General features: G+C 40.7%; 1 protein-coding gene across 2 annotated transcripts; it reads left to right on the top strand.

The window, feature by feature from the left end:
• The first annotated feature begins 2,421 nt into the window (after window positions 1–2,421).
• Window positions 2,422–18,319, top strand: GABRD (gamma-aminobutyric acid type A receptor subunit delta). 2 transcript variants are annotated; one of them, XM_021529864.4, is made up of 9 exons: window positions 2,422–4,842; window positions 11,594–11,706; window positions 12,253–12,320; window positions 12,678–12,898; window positions 13,692–13,774; window positions 15,099–15,236; window positions 16,131–16,286; window positions 16,864–17,075; window positions 17,394–18,319. In XM_021529864.4, the coding sequence occupies exons 1-9, from the start codon at window positions 4,775–4,777 to the stop codon at window positions 17,691–17,693; spliced, it is 1,359 nt and encodes a 452-aa protein (XP_021385539.1). In that variant the 5' UTR covers window positions 2,422–4,774; the 3' UTR covers window positions 17,694–18,319. The 2 variants fall into 2 exon arrangements, with proteins under 2 accessions (XP_021385539.1, XP_021385540.1); XM_021529865.4 differs by having other exon boundaries at window positions 16,134–16,286.
• The last annotated feature ends 3,245 nt before the right edge of the window (window positions 18,320–21,564 follow it).

Raw genomic sequence — 21,564 nt, forward strand, 5'->3', positions numbered from 1 at the left:
GAGAAATACATGGACATTCTTAGCTCTATAAATGGTGGAATCTTGATTTTATGGCATCTATTCATATTACATAAAACAAATTACATACAGACATTTGCAGGATTAAAGCTACAAGATGTAGGCTAAAAATATGCAGTGATTAACTGTATAGCTCTCTCTGCAGATCTGGAATAGTTATAACTGTGTTAACTCTGAACCTGCCAGTTCCCACTCTCCTTGAGTTGGGATAAAAAACATCCAAGCATGGATTTTCCCCTCAAGAAGACACTCAGAAGAACACCTGGAAGTATCACTGATTGTCAGTTTCTTGTGATATTTTTCTTCAGGGTATTTTTTCAGTGCCAATTTACAACTGTTTGAATTATTTTCCTAACAACAACATCAACAAGGGTCATGATTTTGCCTCAGATGAATAATGTGTTTTTAGGGAAAGACAATGTAGATTTTTCTTTATCATATAGATAGGAAAGGGAGAAGATATCTGCAGTTCCTCTGAAGGAAATTATGGCTCCCCAGCCAAGTTCTTATCTCCCAATCTACAACTTATGTCTATCAACTTAAAGCCAGTGAATCTTTAGGATTTAAGCTCCTGGAAATGTACAAAAAAGGCTTTGATTGATGCAGCTTTTCCAGATTTTGTGGGCTCTGGACCCCAGTGATCTGTCTTGCAGAAACTAGGAAACAGAGTAAGCAGATCCAAATGAAACCTCTGCTGCTTTGCTCCCGGAGGTAAAATTCAGAGGCATTTCTGTGAAGTTCCTGCAGTAGCACCTCAGCATCAGCTGGAAAGGCAGCAGAGCTGGCCAGTTCCCTCTGCTCTGTGGCTGCATACTGTGCTTCCACAGGCAGTTGGCATTTCCCTTCCGAACGTTTCCAAGGTGACAGGAGCTCATCTATGGAGCTTTCTGGCGTTTAGGCAGGAAGACATGCCAATAATGGAATCTGCATTTTGGCAGGCTGGTTCCTATCAATTACATAACACAACTTGTCTGCCCCTGCTGTTTGATAGGGATCGATGTTGGCCTGTAAACAATGGCAAACATTGATTTGTCGGACTGTAAATAATGGCAAACATTGATGAGCATCTTCCCAATGACTCATCCTTACAGATGTATGGACAAAAAAATGAGAGGGGCATTTGCTATCAGAGCACTCCACGGAGGAATGGCCTGGGGTGGCACCAGCTGGGAGTGCACCCCTGGGAGCAACACATCTGGGGTAAAACTGTCATCCTGGTCCTGCAATTAGCCCTGGCTTGGGGGCAAAGGGGGGAATTTCATCCCAAATCTGTTGCATAAAGAAAAGAAAAGGAGGGCAAAGTGTCTGGCTGCAGTGTTCTTCATGATTATAAAAAAATGTATGCAGATTGAGGGAGGAACTAGATGTTCTACAGAACATTTAGAAACAGATAAAAACTATATTCCTAGCACTTCAAGTGAAAGGGAAATTATTATTGTGGTTATCAGATACTGATTAAATACAGATACATTTGTCTTGGGGCTGGGGGACATTCATACAGTGCAAGTACTGTACAACCTCTGAAAAAAGCTAAATATTCCCACCATGCAATTGCTACTGATATTCCCAAATCTCATTTACAAAAATAGGCATATGTGTGTAATTGATATATCAAGAGACATTTGGCGATGTTGCCACAACAGTCTTTCATGAGCTGCTTAGGTGGAATCATGGGAGGGTGAGATTAATTATCCCTGTGGTACATTTTTTGCCTCTTAAAATTATATGTGACAATATGATATCTTTATTTTTCTGGCAATAAAACCACCTGTTCTACTTAGAAAATTATCTATTAAGAATACCAGGTAATGCAGTGTAGCTGTAAAATAAATTGAAATAATATCCTTTTGATACAGTCTCAAAATCCTGAGTAATAAATGATTGAAAACTTGTTTTTTGGCCCAAATCACTGAGCATGCTTCTCCTCAATCCCATCAAATTACACTATCCAATAAATGATTGTATGGTGGCAGTTACAGAAGTATGATGACTGTGATCAGGGGATATTCATACCTGTTATATGTTCCAGAAGAAAAATACTTGTCATATACTGAAATGTGGGTTTTTGGCTTCAATGTAGTCAAATATACATCAAAGTTATGACTTTTATTAGTGCTTGAGTAAGGTGGATACTTCAAGAATTAGTAATTGTTGATATAGTAGTAATAACAATTAATGATTTAATAAATATTCATGATTAAATGTCATTGTAAAATTGTCCAGATGTTAGAGAGAAAAAAAGGCTTAGGAAACACTGAGTATCATGGGCCATCTTTTTAAGACTATTTGACAGTTCCCAGCCAGTAGCTAAAGCTAAAGGAAAGCTTTAATTATTTTCAAGAGGATTAGATGAGAAAGATTTGCAGAGCTTATTTATTTTGTTTTGTTTTGATGTTTTAATGGCAATTTTAATAGTTTCTTAATCTATGTTTTAGCAATTTTAATCTGTCATTGACTGTAATGAGTTTGGGATATTTAGCTAGAAATGTAGCAAATTAAATGTATTGTTGATTTTTATTATTTTATCTCCTCTCTTCCCTTTGGCAATATGAGTTACTTACTTTGAGTGGGTAGTTTATATATGTATATGTATGTACCAGTCTATTTTAAGTATGTATTGTATGTAAAACCAACTAAATCCAAGGCTAAATGACCAAACATTTGTCCTTCTGCTTTATAATATGCAGATATAATCAAGGCCCTTGTAGATAAAATGCAGTTTATTTATCTGAGAGAACTTTAACATGTCTTTTAGGATTGCCATTGCATTTTTACTTGTGTTAATGGTCACTTTTGTAGCAAGGTCTGTCCTTTCAGAACATGGTGTGCTTATATCAACACACAAATGCACACATCACACATTTACACGTGCTATCCACACATAAAATCCACTAAGACACAATCCAGATGTACAAAGTGCCTCTCTGGGCTTTTGGTTATTTTTCCAGATATATGATGAAGATATAGAAAACTGTTCTTTTTTACTAGTAAATTAGGTGACAGCTCTCCAGCCAGAGGAGAAAAACACTGAGGAATTCTCAGCATAGATATGTAGCCCAAAGCACCATCAGCCTTATGAGTAGGAAAAATATGAAAAAAATGTCAACTGAAAATATCCCAAAAGGTGAGAATGTGTTCTATGGAGACACAAAGTCATTCTGTTCTGTGTGTCACCAGATAAATTCCATTAAAAATCTTTCAGTTTACCTCATAAAAGAAAAAAAAGGAATTCATGCAATAATCTGACTCCTTGAGTTAAAATTTGTATCTTTTCCTCCTTTTTGGATGTTAGCTGCAGGATTGCCATTGAGGTGGGCAGAGGGAGGAAAAGATCAGAAAGAAGATCACCTCTTACGTTATTATCACAGGTTTATGACATGCCTGTATTTGTTGTATTACATTTGTGTGTGTGTTGTGTACATCTGTTCCCCTGGATTTCATGGAACTGTTATTCCCCTCACCCACCACCTCTCAGTAGCCATTTGAAATGTTGGTACTAAATAAAAATACAGAACTAAGAAGACAAAAAGATGAATCCAACACTTTACCCCAGCTGCCTCCTTTCATTAGCTTAAAGTACCTGCACAATCATTTTTGTTTTATGATATAATTTCTTTAAAATGTCTCCTTCGCACTGTTTCCTTTGTGGGTTGGTTTTAAAATTGTCATTCGAGATTGAACAGCACCAAAAAGCCGAGGAGGCGGAGGAGGAGAGAAGGAAAGAGCGAATATGGAGGAGAAAACCGAGTTTGACCTGCAAGTCAGGATGAGCCCGAGGTCCCGAGGAGCCCCGTGGCCGGGTCCCCGGGAGCCGCGGTGTCCGGGAGCCGGCGGAGGTCCCGGGAGTTCGCGAGGCACAAGAGGTGGAAGCTGGACGATGGCAGCCCGAGCAGCCCGGGATGGAGCAGTGAACTGCTCCGCGCGTTCCACTGTAGAGAAGCCCCTCAGGAGCCCGAGAGCGGCGAGGCAGAAGTTTGTGTTGCGGGCTCTGCCCCTCTCGGTGGCACCGCCGGGTCGGGACAGCGCGCAGGCAGCGGAGAGGCGGCATCTCCCTGGCCACGGCGCGCATTTCCCATCGCCGGCGCGCTCGGAGCGATGCCGGGAGCCGGGCTGCAGCTGCGGTGCCCGGGCGCCGCCGGGATTTGCCGGGAGCTCGGGGGGGCGGCGGGGGGCGGCGGCGGCGGCGGTGCCTGCGGTTCACATGCCCCGTGCGGAGCGGGCACAGCGGCTCCGCGCCCCCGAGCGCCCCGCGACCGGCCGCCCCTGCCCTGGCCTCGGGCTGCAGCTCCTCCCCGGCACGATGCGCGCAGGACATTAGTGGCTCCGGAGCACTTTGAGTTGCTCCCACCCCGCTCCGTGGGATTAATCTATCCTTTTGGAGGTTATTTTCGGCAAGCAGCCTCGCAGGCGGGCAGAGCGGCCGGAGGAAGAGCCCGCGGCAGGGGAGGGATGCGGGAGCAGGGCAGCGGAGCCGGGCGGGACTGAGCCACCCGCAGAGGAGAGGAGAGGGAAGGAGAAGAGAGGAGAGGAGAGGAGAGCTGCCCTGCTCCCTGCTCCCGTGCCGGGCTGCCTGCATGGCTCCCGGGCACTGTGGAGATTGTGGGGGCTGCTGCTGCTGAGCAACCATCCATCGCTTTAAACTCAGCCTCAACTTAGCGCAGCAGGCAAGAATGGCAAAGCCACTGGAGCTTTGGAGCTGCCAGGAGAGCCGGGGAACCTGGGTTTTGGTCGCTGCTGTCTAATAAATGGGAGTAAAATGGAATTTCTTACCTGGGTTTTTCCTGCCTTGGTTCTACTGTGCACCCAACAGCACAGGTGTATCAGGTAAGAAAACATCTTATCATTCTTTCTTAGACTGGCCTCAGGCAGCCGTTCTCTCGGGGTAGCTGGAGTGAGTGATGCCAGCTCTGGCTGGCTCCCACTTTTGCCCAGGGATGCTTTCTGCACTTACGGGCCATGACTGCTTTGAGTGAGTGTTCAGGAGAAAAAGGGCCCTTGACTGAAGAGTTTCCTTAATGTGCCTCATCTGTTTCAGTTTTTTCTTTCTTCATTCCCTAGCTGAAAATGCACTTCTGCCAGTTGAGCAGCAGTTTCTTGGCTTAGTCAAGGGCTGTGTTTTTAACACCATGCTCCTAGAAGCTTTTTCCTGAGGGCACTTACTCTAAACTGGGGACAATCACTTTTTGTAAGGCTCTGCAATATCCCAGATCAGCCTCAGCCCCTCCAGCAGCTCGGTAGGGGCCTGCTTGAACATGAAAACTCTTCCATAAACCCCAGCACAACCAGTGGGGTATGAGCTGAATAGCTTTGCTCAGGGCCTCCATATGTGCCATTAAAACCCCAAAATACAACCATCCCTTTCTAATGAGTTCATTAAGTCTCCTGAACTTAGGTTAGCAGGAAAAGACTGTCAGAGATCTTAGGGGGAAAAAAAAATAGAGAATGCAAACCATTTTTTAAAATAATAAATTTTAAAGAAAGATGTATATTTGCAGCTCTCAGTCACATTCCCTCCGAAGGTGTTAGCTAGGCAACCAGCGACGGTCTCGGTATATTCTTATTCTCTCCAGATCTGGAGGCTGGATGTGGAGAAAGCTTGCCATGATTACGCAATGAAAATAGAGGGGGGAGTAAAAAAGAACTTGCTGCATGTAAAAACATGCCTACACCCCCCAGAGCAGGGGTGGTTGTGGCATTAAAGGGGGTCCTATGTCTTCTGCTTCATAGACATCCTTAATAGCTTCAGAGGAGTGGAAGAGGCAAAGTGGGAACTATAGTAAAACAACATTGTTCCACGTTTTGGAATTAATCAGGGAGATCTGATTTTTTTCACTGGCAAAGAAAAAAATCTTGCTCAGAGAAAGTGTCAAGTCAACTGCACTTAGTCAGGATTGACAGAATGATTTATCCTGTGACCTTGAATCTGTTATCCAGGGTCAGATCCTGACATCCTCAGACTCTGAAGCAATCCAGTGTTACAGGGAAGGCAGAGGAAATACTGCTTATTACCTAAGGACACCAAGATCTTGCCCATCATTTCAATGATCCTGTTTCTCCCTCTGCAACTGGGCTACCATTGAAGCTGGGGGTTGAAAAGTGATGTTTGAGTATGTAAGACCAAAAAAAGAGAGAATTTTGAGGAAAGTCAGTCTTCTCTGCCTCTGTCTCCAAGGTTTGCTCCTAGGCACAGCAACTGCCAGGATATGTGTTTGTTGGATACGTTATTTATTTTATTATTAATTCCCTAATTGACTTCCTTTCTTCAGTTACACAATAGTGATGAATTGTTTGGTAGGAATACATCCACTCGTGGCAGACTCAGGCAAGGGAAATTCTAACTTCTTAAATTCCAATTGTTCAGATTGTAGTCTTCCAAATATTTCAAAGTGTGAGACATTCCATGGTCAAGGAGAGCTTCTCTGTTTGGATTCAGGATTTAGAGTGGCTATGGCAGGACAAGTTTAATCTTGTAAAAAGGGAGTAGCCTTGCTTGCATGTGTACTTTGGATCAGTTGAACAGAACTAAAATGAAATTTTATCCTTGCATTAGTAAAAATATTTTTGGTACGAGATGTTTGAGATGCTTTTATGAATAGCAGCATATTAATGGGCAAAACTGCCAATGGCTTCATCTTAAATCCCTGATTTTGTTTTCTAAATGCAGTGTGATTCAGAATTTTGATGATAGAGGCCATCCAATACCCTTAAATTCTCTGCTCCTGAGTTCTGTGCACTGTATATTGAAAAAAAACCCCATATTCCAAAAAGGAAGAATGTTTTGGTGATTTTGAAATTCACCAGTAAGACAAAAGAGACAAAAGACTTCCCAAAAGCAGTGAAAATAATGTTATGGTTTGTCAGAGGGGGGAAGTGGGGGATGTATGCAGGCTGCTTCCTCAGAGCATTTCTGAATACCCTTCTGGGGTGCTTCAGCTGTGTGTAAAGCAATTTCTCTGTCATGTGTGTTATTCATCTGAAGTGAATGAGCCAAATTCAAGCTAAGTCAGCACATTTTTGTCAGGTAAATATTTTTTTTTAAATAGTGGGTTTTGGTCTGCTCAAGACAGTGATTACTGGCAAGGAATTTGGCATTCAAATGATTGAAAGGTCTTCAGGACAAAGACTGTGGCTTCCACTATTTTATCAGGGTTTGAGGTGCTATGGATGCTGCAAAAATAAATGTGCCACAGTGAATGAGATCATCTGCAGAAAGATGTTTGGGGAAATATTTCTTCATTTAAGTGGGGAAAGAGCACTTCTGAAAGGAGTTTTGGGGTACATGCCTGTGCTTTGTAATTTCTCACTGCAAGAGATTTGAATTCTCTAATTAGAATAGGTGTATATTTAATATTTAAGTTTCGGCTCTGTGCAGTGACTTTTATACTCCTGCATTTAATTGTCATTCTGCTGTGTTTCTCCCTAAGCCTTTTACTTCTATTCGTGGAAACAGAGCAGCTTTAACACGTGAATGTATGCAAAGAGTGGTCCATTTTCTGTAGCTTAAAACTGCCAGAGAGGCTTTGATGTTCTAAAGGTTGCCATGAATTAAGCCTAATGCTTTTTCAATTACATTTCAAAATACAAAACATATTTACAGTGAGCTTCCCTTAGAGTCAGGAATGGCAGATGGGAAGGATATACATACTGCTCTGGATAATCCTGGAGTTTGGCAGAGGTCAGATTGTTCACTGACCTTGCAGGATATTCCCTGTCTTTTTCCCAAGAAAAAGTTTTCTTCAGTGGTGATGACATCTGGGACATCTGTCCCAAATGCTTATCAAAATGAAATATACTGATCGCAGTCCTCCAGTCAAACTGTTTCTTCCATCCACCAGGTTAAAAGATTCATATAACAACAACGTTACCATCCCCAAGAGAATCAGGTTAGCAGATCTAAAGAAGAAGCAGAAGATGATTTTCATCACCTTGCTGCTCTGTGAATTTTTCAGAAGATCAGTGCGCTCTCCTGACCAGTGTAGCCTCAAATCAGTGTCCCACTGGCCACTGACTTAAAGATTCTGAGCTTTTTTGCACTGATCCTGGAGATTTTGGCATTGCAGGGCAAAAATGAAATTGCTAATAATATCCCTTGCTCAGCCGCTGTTGTGCTCTCATTCACATGGAACTTACAGATTGCCTCTCACTTTGGTGTGATTTAAATACCAGATAGTTTCTAGTAATATTGATAAACTTCTTAGCAAGTGTTTTCAAGCAGTGTTCTGGAAGGGAGCAAAGACAGGCTAATGCCTCACTTTTCTGACAAGCCCTTTAAAGATGTGCTGTCCAAGTTGTTTGATGTTTCTCCCCCAGATCACTCCACATTAGTAGGATGTCCTGGTCCTGCAGCAGCTGGGAGGGAAGTGTCAGCTTGGATAGGGAGGATTTTGGGATATGTGTACTTTTCATTCTGGAACTGCTAGTGCATAGCTCTGAAAGAGACATTTCTTTGCTCTGTCATGTGACATTCATTGCTTGGAATTGCTTTCCCTAACCTGTGTCAATATTAGGGAGAGGGCAACTCCACAGGTTTGTGCAGTTTGTCAATGGGGATTTCCTTTCCCTTTGTCTATGCAGGAGAACTCACTATTGATTTCATGGTTTAGACAGCAGTATCTATTTTCAATGAGCTCAGCTGAAGTTCTCCCAATGCTCCAGGTATGGACAGATGCAAATATATTCTCAAAAATACCTGCTTGAAATGAATTGTACAGAGTCAGAGTGTGGATCATCTTCTTCAGCTTTACCTTTGGGAGTGACTTCCAGAGGGATAGAAGTCCCCAGGATTGTTGCCATTCAGCCAGTGAGGACCTCCACACTGGCTTGGTGCAAACTGAAGAGAAATTTTCAGGAGCTCTTTTACTCCTTGGATTTGGCAAATCGATATCTTGATTTTACAGAGTCCTTTCTCTTACTGAAATAAGCTTTACAGCAGCTTACACTGGGAAGTGAAGTTGCTGAATCAACTAATAATAGTTGCCTTTCTTTTCATCCTTACTGCTTACACTATGAAAAGTTAATCCCTTCCAATGCAACTTTTCTATGCTGGTCTTCCTTTTTCAGGTACAATAATGAATAATATTTTAGGCCATATATAATCCCAACTGCTTATCAAGGATGAAGGAAATTCTCCCACCATTCTTCTTGTAACTTTAAAGCACTGGATGTGATGTGTAGACGTCTAGAGGAATGACTCAAAGGAGTTTTCACCACATGCCACAAGCCATAAAATTATTTCAGCTGAATTATTTTAATAACCCCCCTGGTATTAAGTGCATATAGCTCTACTAACTCCGGCATATTTGTTACACTGATGATCTGACCCTAAGGCTTTATTAATAATAGAAACAAGATTTATTTTAATTGTGTCATGGATATTTAAGTAAAACTCCCTCTAGATTGTAATCTGCTTAAAACACATGGCAGGCTATAGCTCTCATTCTTTAACCCAACTCTCATCATTTTAACTTCCTTTGAGCTCCACGGCTTTCCTTAATGCCATTAAAATAGAATCCTGACACAGAACAGCTGAACTCCAAGTGCTTTGTCAAAACATGATCAGCACATGGGATACATCACTACAGTGCTGTCACCTTCTGACTTGAATTCTGTTTTCAAAACATTTTACTGAACTTGCTTGCTGCTTTAGCAACAGAGGATGAAAAGCATCACCTTCTATTGAGAAGTCAAAGAGATTTTCAGCAGATCTATTCATTCAAGTGTATTGTAGCTATTTAATTAGGAAAAGAGATAGAGTACCATTCTTTACATATAAAAGGACCTCTGGCATTTTACTGATTAGAAACACCTTTCCATATCTATGTCTGGGACTTGTGAATTGCAAATAAGTATGTTTTTAAACAAACTTATTATAAAGTTATCATTTCATTGAAGTAAATTATGATGGTTGGATGACTGAAAGACCAGCAGTCTGATAGAAAGAAGTGTTGTTATAGCTGATGAGACCCAATAAAGAAGAAAAAACCTCTGTCGACATCTGTTATAAATCTTCAAAGCCCTTGTCTAAATCAATTATGTTATTCCAATTTATGTAGCTGAAAACACATCTTGGAGTGTTCCAAGATACTTCCTCAGAAGAGACAGAGTGACCTGAGAAATAGCTGGGATAGTAATTTGAGATGAACATACAACAGTGTGCTCATGGCAAGGAAATCTTATAAATGCAGTTTAACATCACATTTTGCTGGGAACTAACGAAGTTGCACTTGGAGCAGTGTCCCTGTGCTGGGAGGTTGCAGAAGCTTTGACAGCTCTGCTAATGGAAGACTTCAGTGTCTGTGCTGCTCAAAACTTACATTTACACATTGTAATCCCAGAACTCCTTCCTTATATAGAGTCCAGACAAGAATTTTAAGACCAGGACAATCAAAGGTTTTTCTTCCAGTCTCCTGTGAGAAGAGTTGGTTATTGCAGAATACTCTGTTCCTGTGCTGGCAATAACTGCTCATGCTGAGCTGAATGCCCAGGCTGGCATATTTTGGAGAGAAAAACCATGTGCTTTATGTGGGTCAATGTCACATGAACACTCTAAGAAAGTTATGTAAGTACCAAGACAGAATGTGTTTGCAGCCTTCCATGGATATTCAACCATTTCTATTATGTTACAAGTCATAGGTACCTCTCAAATGGCACATTTATAGCTGGGCTCAGTGGAAGATGCTAAACCAGTGCTTAGGCAGCTTTGATCCAGTACTTGCATTCAGTCACAGGCCCTTCTCAAACCACTGGCAAGTCTTCTTTTTGCAAAGGGTGGTGTCAGACATGGTCCCAGCCCCTCATTTATCTCTTCCTGCCCTGTCACTCACAGTGCAGTGAGAGGAAAGAAGTGAGCAGGCACAGATCTTCAACTGGAGCCTGCCAGGTTTAACAGATAATGAAGACAACACAACCTTGCCTTTGTTTGTAAGAGATGGTGAAATATCCACATCATTACTTGTGCCAGGACTGAGGGGCTGGCAAATGGCAACCAGACCCTGGGCTGAAGTCTTCAAGGAGCATCACTGGCCTGGCAAGAAGAGGCACCTGAGAGAGGGAGCCTGATTGCTGGGAGGGGCTGTGCCATGAGCACAAATCCCACAGCAACACATCTTCTCCCAACCAAAACCTGCTGCTTGCTATCCAAATTCCAGATGTGCAGTTTTTCCTGTTTTCCTGTCACATTTGACAATGCACCAGCCTTCTTGATCTCAGCTGTTTCATAGTAAGAAGCTGTCACAGCTGCATTTCAGGGTTCACAGATGCATTTTAGGCAGTATACAAAGTATCTTCGTTTCCCTCATGCTTTTTCTGTTTCTAAATCTATTCTCCCTACTTTTTTTAGAAAGAAAGAAACTTTAAAAAGTATGTGCTTGTACTTAAAGATGCCACAGTATTGCCTGAAATTTGTTTTGATTTAAACAGAAATAGTGAAATGATTTTCCTACCTATAAAAATCTCCAGTATAGCTGATTCTACTGTAGGTGGTCTCTGGTGTAAAATAAGTCAATAACTTCCATTTGCTGTCATTCTTCTGTTTGTAAACATGGGAAATTTTAAGATACTTATTCTCTTTACCCAGAGCTATGAGTGACATCGGAGATTACATAGGTTCCAACATTGAAATCTCCTGGTTGCCCAACCTGGATGATTTGATGAAAGGGTACGCACGAAATTTCAGGCCTGGGATTGGAGGTGAGACTTGGAGAGTGAATAATGTATCTTTGGTTCTTACAATCCTTCTGATGTTTATGTGAAATTCATACTTTAAATAATTAAAAAGTTGTGACTATCTTTTACTTGGATGCTGGAAAAAAATAACAATCAACATTTTGCTTGATTTTGACAAGAGACAGACTGCTCAACAGCAACACAGGCTTCTGATACAGTTCTTAAATTGTTGACATCTAAGTTGAAGGAATTTTGTATTTCATTAAATGGTGATAATTTCTGCATCTGCTTGAAGTCATACTGTCTTAAACTTGATAATGTGATTTCCAGAAAGGAGTCTATGATTTTTCTGTTGTGATTTTATCTTGTGTCTCTTATCACTCAAGTGAGATGTGCTGTTGGAAATTGAGGACACAAATGGTAAAAGATTTAAAACTCTTGCTCTAAGAATGTACTTTATAATGGAAAGCACTTCAGTGAACTGAATAAAGAATTAACAGTCTGGGGTCATTGATACTTTTGTGGGTACTATGATGATATAAATCACCCAATTAAAACGTTTTTTCTCAGGTCCTCCCGTTAATGTTGCTCTGGCAATCGAAGTAGCCAGCATTGACCACATCTCAGAAGTGAACATGGTACAGTATCAGATATTTTAGTTTTGCTTTAAAAAAATGAAGCTTCAAAACCAGAAGCTGTATTTGTTGAGCTGTGTAAACTGATTTTCTTCGTCAAGACCTATGCAACTCTTGCAATGTGTTGTGCATAACATTGATATTGAATCACTTTTTTTACATCTTGTGCTTATCCATAGTAGGAGCATATGACCAAAATACAAATGCCTGGGCAGCTCCCTGGCTGACTAAGTATAAAAATATGTATTTGCATTGAAAGCAAATAATATATTTCTAGGCTAAGACGTTGATTTTTTGGCTACGTTCCAAGACATGATCATTGTCAGCATCACTTCTTAATTAGGATTTCTCTTGTCACAGGAATACACCATGACAGTATTTTTGCACCAGAGCTGGAGAGACGATCGTCTGTCTTACAACCACACCAACGAAACTCTGGGCTTGGACAGCAGGTTTGTGGACAAGCTCTGGTTGCCAGATACTTTCATAGTCAATGCCAAGTCTGCCTGGTTCCATGATGTGACTGTGGAAAACAAACTTATCAGGCTCCAGCCAGATGGAGTCATTTTATACAGCATCAGGTGAGTGACAAACAGTACAAGTGTTCTCTGTTGTGTGTTAGCTTTTTGAACGTTCTATAATCACTCAGCATTCTTAGGAGGATTTCCTGAAATAGTTACTAGTTAAAGATTGAAGAAAAGCTCCTATCCCCCTATCCTTTTCTTTATGAGAAGTCAGGAAGGTCTCTTTGGCAGCACTAACACATTTTGCACTGCACAGTCACTGATCATGTCCAGAATGCCCTCAATGGGAGAGAAGCCTCTCATGGCTTTTGTCACTAGGCAAGGAGGTGCTGAATACAGAGAAAAGATTCTGTTCTCCACTCTCTCACTATTTTCCAAGGGAACTGTGAGCCTGATTAAGGCTCAGCCTCCCTATCTTTCACACAGACAAAACAGCATTTCTCACTTTGGAAGAGGGCTGTGGCTGGAACTCAGTAACTATACTGACAGTTAATTGTGTAATGTTCTGAAAAATAATGAATGTGCACCTTTGAAAGTGTAATCCAAAGTCCCCCTTAAGGTATTTGTAGTGATCTTGGGGACAGTGAAAGGGAGGAGTTTGAATCAGAAAATTCCTTTTTATTATTGTCAGTAGCTGCAGGATCCTCTGACGTTAGACGAGTCATTTGACCTTTTTTCAATTCCCTCAGCCTCTGGGTTTCCCACAGACTCAGGCAGCAGCCAGCAGGACTTTGAAAGCAGTTTCCTTTGTTAGTATTAAGGTTTCAAAGTTCTCCACTCAGTCTTTTGAGTTCTGAGGAAAAGGCTTTGTCTGAATGTATGTAACTGGTGTTCATGTTGCTCCAAACAGGATTACCTCAACAGTGGCCTGTGACATGGACCTTTCCAAGTACCCAATGGATGAGCAGGAATGCATGTTGGATTTGGAGAGCTGTAAGGGTTGAGTGCCTCTGTGTTTTGTGTAAAGCCTGCATACAAGATACTGAGATAGCTGCACTTGACTGGGATGATTCTGCTTTAGTCAGTGGAATGTAAGGGGTGCCTTGGGGTTTAGAGTGAGCAGAAATCTCTTCATTCCCTGTGTTGAGCATTAGACTGTTGGACTTTTCAATACCAGTTCAACCCCAGTCCAATCCAAATCTCTAGGATTTGATTTAGGGATGATGAACAATGTACAGTCCTGCTGAAAAATGTCTGGAACTTTGTGCTTCATGTGAAACCCTGTGCAGTTGTGACAGTCACTGGCATTACTGAGATTTGTTTCAAATCCAGTGAGAACAAGTAGAAAAGCCCACAGGCAAAATGAGATGTGCTATTTTTAATTTATGAGAAAATAGGAAAAAGAAAGAATTCCCTGCTTTTAATGAATGCCATTGTGACTAACCTTCACATAGCTCTTTAACTTGCCTTGGCATTCGTGTATCTGTTACACAGAAATCTATCAGAATACTGCATGGATGGGCTTAATACTCACAAAGGAGGGTGAAGAATGGATTTATATTTTATCCAACTTGTATTTAATCTATGATCAGCATGTAATTCCCATGAACATTAATACTTCTGAATGAAAATCACCACTGACACAAGCAGGGACCACCCAGTCAGGGAAAATGAATCTGATTTTTAGATCAAGGAGCCTCCAGGTCCTGAGGGTTGCAGAGATCTGGGAATAGCAGATCCTGAGCAGGTCCCTTGGCCTGTTGATGCAAGTTTCTCGTTTTCTTTTTTGTCACTGACTTTGTTTTCTAGGCTGTTAACCACAATACCATCTTATCCTGTCAAAAATAGCAATCTACAGTTTTACTTACATAATCACCAAATGCAGAGGCAGCAGACAGTGCCCCAGCAATTCATTCCCTCTCCTAGTGAGTTCTGCAGGGAGTTTAGGTGGGGATTGAAGGTTTTAATTGAATTTGAGGGTTTTCATTTCAGTGAAACAAACAGAAATAAAGTCTCTTTAAACAAATGGATGCTTTAGTGGCAAGTTGTCAATGAACAGCAAAGCTAGAAAAGATTGATTTCCTGTGGGTTTGCATAGTCCATAAATCCTATCATTCATATCCCCCCTTTCTGCTACGGCCCTGGTGCCCTGCACCTCTCCAAAGCAGAGGGAATTACCCAGATTGAATCTCAGCATGTTTGCAATGTGTCTGGTGGAAATCAACATAGCAGAGAAATTAGAGAACTTCTACCATGAATTCTCTAAGCTCTGCATCTCTCCCTTGAACTTTGTGTTTATTCAGCTTTCTTTTGGCAGATGGCTACTCTTCAGAGGACATTGTCTACCACTGGTCAGAAAACCAGGAGGAGATCCATGGGCTGGATAAGCTGCAGCTTGCTCAATTCACAATTACCAATTACCAGTTCACAACAGAAATTATGAACTTCAAATCTGGTAACAGAATCTTTCTTCAATTCAGGGATAGTATTTGACTTTTTCCCGCAGAGAGAAAACTCTTCTATCTATAATAGAAAATCCTTCTTCTTAAGTAACTAATTTAAGAACTTGCCAGGTTTCTGATAAGAGTTTCCTTCATCTTCCACTTGTAAGAAGTGCCATTCTTTGCTGAGCCTCTAAGTAGGCACCGTAGCATGTTCTATCCTTTAGCTCTCTCTGCTTGACAAAATACTGCGTGGAATGGCCAGACAGCACTTGATAAAAAGCACTTGAGGTATAGCTCACATTTTCTTGACCTAATTTGCAACTTCAGATCAAGAAAAATTTCCATTAGGCCTGATGTTGTGGAGCTTATGACGTACAGTCAGATCAGTCTAATTCTACCCCGTAGAAGTCAGTGGTGTGTATGTCTATCACCGGGCTTACTGCAATGTTTGTACAAGATTGGAGTCATTTCTTTCCTGCTGATTTTTCATCCTCTTTCATGTATTCAGATTCTCATTTATGCTGCACATCTCCTCTAAGCTCTTTTTTGAGTTTGAAATTAACTTGGCCTTTTAAAAAATCTAAATTTAGTATCTGGAGGACTTTCTACAGCAGATGATAAGACAGTACACATTTTGAAGCAATACTGTTATTTGAGAAGACTCATGATTTTATTTTCAGATCTGGCATTGATATGACCTGAGACAAATCATTTGACCTATTCTTAGCTGATGAAAGCTGCAGTACCTCGTGCAGGGTTTATGAAGCATCAATAGATCAGCATTCAGAAAAGCTTTTTGTGACCCTTGTGCAGAAGATGCTAAAGAGTGTAGCTCTGTCTATTACAGGAAATGTCATTTTTAACATCAATCTAACTGAATCTCTTCTGCCTGCTCTCTTTTCCAGCAGGTCAGTTTCCCAGGCTCAGTCTCCACTTCCACCTTCGGCGAAACCGAGGAGTTTACATCATCCAGTCTTATGTCCCTTCCATCCTGCTGGTGGCCATGTCGTGGGTGTCCTTCTGGATCAGCCAGTCAGCTGTGCCTGCCAGGGTGTCACTAGGTAAAACAGATGGCTTGGGGGCTCACGGGGAGGGGACTGCTCCAGTGGGAATTGTGCTCTCTGATAAGCCTCGTTAGGGTGCATTTATGACCACTGTGTTTACATTTGCAGAAGGGAGGGTCCTTTGAAAGATTTCTCTCCTGGTTTAATTTTTGTCCTGTTATCAGAGCAGATGCCTCAGGAAAGAATAGCAAATAACCACCTAGGGAGGGTTAAAAGCAGTAATGACTGTGAAAGAAATGAAAGAAGTTATTTGAAGGACCTGGGATAGTGATAAAAAAATGTTCCTGGAGCTTGTGGGTCTGTTGGTCTGACTAAGTGTTGCTAGTCCAGATGTAAAAGTCTTTGAGAGTTAATTCTTCGGGTTTTGTTTCTCCTGATCTAGGACAAAACCAAGGATATCTTGTTCAAATCTGCCTTAGTCATACAAATGCAGTTTCTTTAAAGTTTCCCTGTTTTGAAAATCAGAAGCCGTAGTATTAAGGGGCTTTTACTGTGAAAATAATCCTCAGCCTCATATTAATACATATATTTATGTATAGTAGTGCATCTATTTCTCTCTCATGCTACCCTGCAGGTATCACCACTGTTCTTACAATGACCACTCTGATGGTCAGTGCCCGATCCTCACTCCCACGAGCCTCTGCCATCAAGGCACTGGACGTTTACTTCTGGATCTGCTACGTGTTTGTCTTTGCTGCACTGGTGGAATATGCCTTTGCACATTTCAATGCTGACTACATGAAAAAGCAGAAGAACAAGATAAAGGCGAGAAGGCAGAGTGCAGAGGTCAGTAAGTGTGATACTGGGAATAACGTTGCCAAAGCAATCATCCTGCTTCATGACCTTTTACTACAAATTCTTCCTAAGAAAGGCTTTGAGAATGTTCTCCTTGGTGCCTCAGCAATTCAGAACATGTAAAGCCATAACCAGAATTTTATGTGGTAGCACAGAGTCTTCCATGAGTTCTGCCAAAGCAGGGGTTAAATCCCATTCACCGCATATGGATTCCAGGGGTGTTTCACCATGCTGGTGCCATGGATAGCTTGGATAAATGACACCGTCCTTGCCCTATAAATTGCCATTATTCTCCTCTTTCCTTTGCAGATCAATGTGAAGAATGCCATTGTTCTGTTTTCCCTCTCCATAGCTGGTGTGAGCCAGGAACTGGCCATTTCCAACAGGCAGCACCGAATTCCCAGAAGCCTGCCTGGATCATATGGCACAATAGAAATAGAAACTGGAGAAACAAAACAGCAGCAGGGAATGAAACTGGACAAAAAGACTGGCCTGAAGTCCCTCTTTAAGCCCATTGATGCTGACACCATTGACATTTACGCCAGAGCCGTGTTCCCAGCAGCCTTTGCAGCAGTCAATGTTATATACTGGGTTGCATATACAATGTAAAGACAACAAAAAAAGGAAAAGTCTTCCCAAGACCTACAAACCTAACAATACCCACAGGCTAAAAAGCCCTAACTGAAACTGAATTGAGGCACCTCTTCTCAAAGGATTTTCCAACGAGCTCAAACACTTCCAAAGTCAAGAAGGTCCTGCTATGAATTCCTACTTAAAGCAGCAATTTATTGCTGACCTGATTTGATACATAGGACTGCACTCTGCCAAACAATTCCAGCTCTTCCTTTCCTGTAATACCATGAGACATCTTTTCATATGTACATATTTGTAGCAAAAGTTTAAATCTTAAATGACCATGGTTTTCTTCCACTTCAAGGTTGATCAATAATGAAGATTTGGCTTTTCACACTCAGATAATTTCCTTCTTATTTGTAATGAAAGAGCTCATTCCTCATTTCTGCAAGAGTGGTTTTCTGCATCTGTGGGCTGGTCTAGGTTTAACAGTAGTGCTAAAGCTGGAGTTTTTAATCAGAAAAATCTCATGAATAAAGTAAAAGGGAATAGAGGGGAGTGGAGGTTTTTTTCTTAAAATATGATTTGTCTTGGATAAAGTATTGAAAAATTTCAATGCTCTTAGTCACAGCATGAAATAAAATATACTACATAAAATTCTACTGAATTGTTAATAATGACTCTATTACATTTCAGATCTGAGCTAATGAAAGTTTAAACACTTAAGCACAGAAATGTTTATTCTTTTAATAGGCCTCAAAATAGATAAAGCTTAGGCTTCCTGTATTAGATTGGGAAAAATTTGAAAGGTGCTTGATAATGAAGTCAGACTCCATTTGCAAGAATGACTTTGGAATTTGTTCTGTTAATTTTCACTGAAAATCTACCATGTGTGCCTCTGAAAATATCCTTTTTGAATCTGTCCCTAAATAACTGAGGGAAGTAGAAAAATTTCATAACTGCTTTTAAGTTATTCCATTACTTTGGATATTTTTGCTGTTTTTATTCAGAGGCTGACCTAATCTCTTAGGCCTCTTCACTTCCATTATTCAACAGTGAAATTCATGGTTCCTCATACACTCTGCTTAATTCGGGACTAGATCTCTCACCCAACTCATGCAAAATAACACTTTGTTCTGTAAATAATCTCAGTGAGCTCAGCAAGTGAACACAGTACTCACAACAAACTAATTTCACAATTATTCTCTAAAATCTTCACAATAAGTATATTGGAATATGGATTAAAACAACTGAAATATTGTTAATGTAGGAAGCTAATGTAAGACACTACAAAAGGGCAATTTATTTTCAGGATATTTTTGGCTTGAAAGTGAGAGGTTGTTTTAAAAATAGAGAATGCCACGAAATAAAAGGTGAAATGAGAAAGAGGGAAAGAAGGAAGCAAAGCAAGAGGCTGAAAGCTGCAATGGAAAGGAACATGGAGAGAGACTAAGGCAGAGGCTGTAGGTGAGAGAAGAGCTTTGCTGGCATTTAGGATGGGGCTCTTGAATGTGTGGCTGACAAATTCGTAATTGCAATAAGTGTGAAAGGAGGATTTGATCCCGGTGGAGCATGTGCACATTCCCCCTGCCTTAACTCAGCTGTGATTTAGTTCGATTTCATATGACCAGCACTGAAAGATAAAACATTTTAGCACTGATTTATAACTTAGAATAAGATTTGTTCAGTATCAGAGAAGTAAAAGAATGCTTTGAAGAAAAAATAATGATCTGGGCTGTAATAGAAAATATCCTCCACTGTAGGTCTTAGATTCCTCAGTCTTTAATTTCTGTGATCATGGAAAAGCTATCAGCCAACAGAGTGCTGGAAAACTCCAAGTGACATTTAGCTGTGATTGTTCCACCAAGTCCTCACCAACCTGACCCTGGACTGAGACAAGCTGGCTTCTGCTCCCACATGTCACCACTGAACTGCTGGGGAATCTCAGTCAAGACCTCCCACTGCATCGTCTGAAAAACTGCTGATTTCTTTCCTATATCTTTGAATTTTATAGAAGAAAAGCCCTTCAGGAGAAATAAAAACTCCTATCCTCCAGCTAGGTAAGTGCATCCAATGGGTACTTTCATGGTACTATTTACCATAGCTTCTGAGGCTGACATACTGAATTAAGGCCAAGTATCACTCAAATGTCACCTTACCCAGAAAGTGAATGAAAATCTGCATCTCTTTCAATATATTCAGGTAACCAAGCTTTTTTATTTCCCTCCTGCTTCTCCTCTTTCTAATTTGTTTTTCTTATTGTTTGTTCCTGATGCTGATGGAATGTTGCATTTCAGAAATACACTATATTTTTTTCTAAGTGTGTTTTTGGTCATAATCACTTTCTCTCCAAGGAAACACAACCTCTTCTGCCTTCTTCTGAGTAAATCCTACTGCTCTATATAATGATTTAATGCAGAGTGGAATAAAAGCAGCAGAAGCATGACTTTACTACGCCTTTTCCTTCCTAAGTTGTTGCTTTTTCCATGATCCATCACCACAAAAATACTACATCCTTTAGAAAAACCACAGTGCTGCTGCCTTCCCTGTTACACTTGCAAAAATCAGAAATAATCTTTAGTTTAAAATCAGATTAACTTCTGATGGGAAAGCAGAATCCAGACTTTTTGAATCCCACTGTTTTCTCCAGCTAATGGTTTATTATGTAGCCTGTCAATGTCACTTACTTCTGCTAAGAGAGAAATTATTGACTAAATCCAGCTGGAAGAATATTCACAGCAACTTCCCGAGGAGTGCAAATCATAAGAAAATAATCCATGATTTTAGAATTAAAGTTATTAAAGAGCAGAGAAGGAAGCATGGCCCTAGTCCCTCTAGTGTGTAGTGGCTGGTTATTGAAAGTAATTAGCAAGAAGGTGGCTGCAGATATTATAAAGGCAATGTCTGATCTAATTACTTCAGCAGTAATAGTTTGTAATTGTGCACCTGACATAACTCCTTACACTGCAGCCAACTGACTGATCACATGGGGTTATTGGACAAAATTAGTTGCTTCTCCATCTGGGAGACAGTCACAGGCTGCATGTCCTGCTGACTGCTCTAGAAGATTTATTCAGTGAATTTTTTCTCTAGTTTGACTGCAGATCTTCAAGGTGCACAACTCAGCGTGACTGATCAAAGTAAAAGGTGGCAGCAATCTCCTCAAAAAACCCCAAAGCCAGAATGTCAGACTACCTACAGTGATGTAGACAGAAGCATAAATAAAAGGCAAAAAATATCTCAGAAGGTTGCAGGGAGCTGGAGAAGTGCCTTGTGAGCACACATATGGCAATGTGTCCATTCCTGAAACATGGGGATCTGAGGGGAGAACAGGAGTTTCAGCTGCTGTTGCTGCACTTGCATGAGTAGCACAAGACAAAACACCTCCATCAACAAGAGGGAGATTTTCTTAAATTGGTTTCCAGAGCCAGAAACTGAAAAATCACATGCCATTCAAACTTTTGAGGAGACATTTCAGTACAGGAATATGGTGAATTGATTAGAGTTTGGCATAAATTTGAATCTTCTATACTTTTGTGTGTGCTTCACTTTTTTTTTTTCATTTGAAATTGTCATATTTAAAAATCCCCAGACATCACTCCTTTAGACCTATTAACATCTAAAGACAATTTCCTATTCAATTCTAATTTCATGATGCCCTTAATAAAGTGAAATAAGCCAGATTTGATGTCAGTTGAATGCTGACTTTGGATGGGTTGTACTAGTGCTATAAAAAAAAGTATGTGACAGATGAGAAGGCACTTTTTCTGTGCTGCACCTGAAAGCATTTGTGTTCCTTTCAGCAATTTATAGTACTGCTCTATGGACTGGCGTGTCTGTGAGAAAAAGAGTGGGATATGTGTTAATGTAATCATTCTAAATGTGAAGTGTTAATAAAATGTAGATA

This window comes from Lonchura striata, chromosome 21 (genome assembly GCF_050655825.1).
Source record: "Lonchura striata isolate lonStrDom1 chromosome 21, ASM5065582v1, whole genome shotgun sequence".
In the NCBI taxonomy this organism is placed as follows: Eukaryota; Metazoa; Chordata; class Aves; order Passeriformes; family Estrildidae; genus Lonchura; species Lonchura striata.

Coding starts and splice junctions, on each gene's coding strand:
- GABRD (XM_021529864.4), top strand. CDS start 4,775: ATGGAATTTCTTACCTGGGTTTTTCCTGCCTTGGTTCTACTGTGCACC. Junction 11,707..12,252: donor TTTCAGGCCTGGGATTGGAG/GTGAGACTTGGA, acceptor GTTTTTTCTCAG/GTCCTCCCGTTAATGTTGCT. Junction 17,076..17,393: donor CGAGAAGGCAGAGTGCAGAG/GTCAGTAAGTGT, acceptor TTTCCTTTGCAG/ATCAATGTGAAGAATGCCAT.